The 3615-nt window shown below is 42.7% G+C and overlaps 1 protein-coding gene across 1 annotated transcript in view; it reads right to left on the bottom strand.

Annotated features, from left to right (window-relative positions):
- Positions 1-249: 249 nt before the first annotated feature.
- Positions 250-3615, bottom strand: part of LOC102876436 (zinc finger protein 678-like) — a 17615-nt gene continuing 14249 nt past the window's right edge. Inside the window, exons 4-5 of the mRNA XM_006900731.1 lie at positions 1260-1332; positions 250-528 (exon numbers count right to left, since the gene is read on the bottom strand). Coding sequence (XP_006900793.1) covers positions 250-528; positions 1260-1332 — 352 coding nt within the window. The remainder of the gene's footprint in view (positions 529-1259; positions 1333-3615) is intronic.

Raw genomic sequence — 3615 nt, 5'->3', positions numbered from 1 at the left:
TACTTGAGGAGAAGAGGCTTTTTTAGTTTAGGTGGAAACTTTCCTTTGTTCTCCAGGAGTGAAGCATGACAAGGTGGCACCAGTGCCTGTTACGGCATGGAAATGCTCCTTTTTAAGCTGAATAGCCTATTTGTGGTTCTTAATTTCTAAACTTGGATCACTAGCACCTGGTAACATGAACGAATAGCTCCGCGGGAGATTAAAAGCAAGGTCAGACAGAGGCGGCAAAGAGTTGTAAGGAGGCGGCCCTTATGCAAGAGGCAGAGGAGGTGACCAGTCAAGGCTATGATACTTAGCCCCCTCGCCCTTAAAGTCAGCTTCCTCTTCAGGGGTTAAATAATTATTGTCATGATTTATCTCTGAATGATAAATTTTCAAAGAAGTATACATCGGTCTGGGGATGCTGGGCTCTCCAAGTGGAGGTTTGTCTGCGGGATCAGGTTTTAAGGAGGCACAGCTTTGAGTAGGAATATCTGGGCTAATGTCCTCATCTCTAGGAGGCATTATAATGGAGACAGACTCCTTATCCTGGGGGGGGGGGAGTTTACTTCATTAAGGAGAGGTTTATGAGTGTTTCCACGATCAGAGTTAAGGGAAAAATGGCTTTTCCTGAGTTCTTCCTTAAGAAACCTTTCTCCTTCCTCCACTATATCTTTGATATTATTATTTTTTTTCTTTTCTTGTTTTTGTGGGAGTGTACTGTCAAATCAGATCTGACTGGTACAGGAGGAGATTGTCCCTCCTTCCCTGGCAAAGCATCTGGTGGATTCGAACCGTGTGACTCTGGGATTGTAGTTGCAGCTCCTTACCACTAGGCCACCAGAGCTCCCCCATCTTTGATATTATTATGAAAATATCTAACAGCTAGGATTTCATTAATAAGATTCCAGTAAAGCAGTAACAGGAAACTTTTTCAGAACTAAATACTAGATAATAATCAGTTAAAGCATTACTCCCTTTTTTCCACCTCCTTTCATTTATAGTCCCTTCTTGGGGGAGCCAGGGACATACGTCCTTAAGAAAAGAAAGGAAGTGAGCTAAATCCTTTTTCCTAACCCTTATTCCTCACGCCCTAAATGAGTCCTTTAGACCCTCTAGACCCTCTATAAATTTTTCCTCTATACTAATTGCTTGTCCCATTATAGCCGCTGACTTACCTCTGAGATTCTTTTATTCCACGAGTCCGGTGTTTTACCGGCAACCTCTTAATCTGTAGCGACCTGCCGTTCCTTCTATCTCTTTCAAGCGGCTTCCCTCACAGAAATTCCCCCGTGCCTTAGCCCCACATTGGGTGCCAACATGCCCCGGCCAGTGGGGAAGTCAACGTAGAGCCTAAAGGAGGGGGAGTGGGGCTGAAAAGGGACAAGTGGCATAAAGAATGGGGACAAGATGGATTCCTGATCAAGTCCCACTTTATTAAAGATTTTCTGGCTTTTATAGGAATTTCCCTAGGTATATTATGTAGGCTGGGTTACTGTGGAAACTCAGCCTCAAGATATCAGTATACTGCAGGAATGAGGAACACTCCCTAAGACCTTGAATTACAAACACTGAGCTATAGAAAGAAGCAGTTTTCCTTGAGACTGGGTAGAGATTCTGAGCTGAACTTATCTCTAGACATGCCAGGCAGGCCTTCATGGAATAGCATTTAGTGAGCAGTTTAAAGCAACTTAGACCTTAAGTCAGGAGGGTCAAAAGTGGCTCTCTACAAAAACTTTCTGTGATCAAAGTTGTCATTGCCTCCAAAACTATTTACATGGCGAAAAACACAGTTTCCAGAACCACTGGAACCTCTTGGACTGGAAGAGGCCATCTCTTGCTTTGACAGGCTTTTTTTCCACACCTGTCACTATTCACAGTACGGTGGTGGTTGTTTGTTGTTGTTGTGTGTCATCGAGTCATTTGCGACTCATAGCGACCCTATGTACAACAGCTCTAAACCCTGTTCTGTCCTGCGCCAATCGCACTGTCTCTGACACTCCCATCCCCATTACCCCAGTCACATCATAGAGGGCCTTCCCCTCCTGCGCTGTCCCTCCACCCTACCAAGCATGATGTCCCGCTCCAAGGACTGGTCTCTCCTTACAACATGTCCAAAGTATGTTAGATGGAGCCTCAGAATCCTTGCCTCCAAGGAGCCGCCCAGTTTAACTCTTTCCAGGATGAATCTGTTTGTTTTCCTAGCAGTCCATGGCACCCTCAATACTCTTCTCCAGCACCACAGCTCAAAGGCATCATCTGAGTAGGACACAGTGCGGTACTGTAGAAAAATGATGTAATCTACACTGTCCTGGTTAGAAAACATTGGAAAAGCAAAGCCTCTCTTCTTGCCACATCCTTGATCAGTCATCAATTCAGTCACTTTAGTTTTCCTTTATCATGTAATAAAATCATGTGATATTCTAGCAACATTTAACAGAACAGCAAACAACAAATGTTGGCGAGGTTGTAGAGAAACTGGAACCCTTATCCACTATTGGTGGGAGTGTAAAATGGTGCAACCACTATGCAAGGCAGTAAGGGCGCTTTCTCAAAAAGTTGCCAATAGAGATACCATTTGACCCAGCAATTCCACTACTGGGAATACACACCAAAGAGACCATAACTGATACCCAATCAGATTTATGCACACCCATGCTTATCTCAGCTTTGTACACAATAGCAAGGAGTGGAAACAACCCAAGTGCCCATAAACAAATGAATGGATAGAGAAGCTGTGGTGTAGTCACACAAAGGAATACTACACTGCATTGAAAAACAAGGAACTCATGCCATATTATTCAAAATGGGTGACCCTGGAGGACATTATAATAAGTGATAAATCTCAGTCACAAAAGGACAAATACTGCATGGTGCCACTGTTGTAGAATGGGGCTGACATCGCGGTTGGGGAGAGACTGAGAAAGATGGGTTCAATAATGTATACTGCACTGAAACAGATGAGGGAGAAAACTGTTTAAAAGGGATGTCTAATTAGGTATCATTGTCATGGCAGGAGTCCAGAACGAAGGCTGCATAGTGGAGTGAACCTGGGGAGAGGGATTGTAAAACAGTGAAAGAATTTTTCTTTCAGTTTTCAAAGAGAAGAGTGTATTGGGGGCGGGGGGGAAGGGAGAAAAGTGCAGCAATGAATGAATAAATGGAAGTCCAAAGTCTCTGTAAATGCACATTATAATTAATAATAAAATAGAGATTTTAGTTGTTGAATTTCTTAAAATATTTAAGGTTTAATTCTGAAGATGTTTTCCCACATGCCTGACATTGATGAGAATGTGTTCAAACAATTTCTCACGTTTGTTATATGCATACCCCTGTTAACAACACGAATTCTCAACAAGCTCATGTCTGGAGGATGCAATGCCCTACGATTCAGATTTTGGATGAAGTTTGATCTTGGTGACTGTCTTCCAATATATTCACCGAAGTGCAATATTGTGTGACTTCTGAGAAAAAATAGGTAAAAGGAAATGGAATATATTCTGACTGAACACAAGGAAGGTGCATGATTTCTCTGCGACAGAATCTCACATTTCATATCTACGAGAAATACTGTTACCACAATCTGGTTAAGAAATCATGACATTTTCAGACAGCTATGGCCAACATACATGCTGT

This window comes from Elephantulus edwardii, unplaced genomic scaffold (assembly GCF_000299155.1).
Source record: "Elephantulus edwardii isolate Elephantulus edwardi_28Jun2011 unplaced genomic scaffold, EleEdw1.0 scaffold00292, whole genome shotgun sequence".
In the NCBI taxonomy this organism is placed as follows: Eukaryota; Metazoa; Chordata; class Mammalia; order Macroscelidea; family Macroscelididae; genus Elephantulus; species Elephantulus edwardii.
The sequence above is the reverse complement of the archived record's forward strand: the minus strand, read 5'-3'. Positions and strand labels throughout refer to the sequence as shown.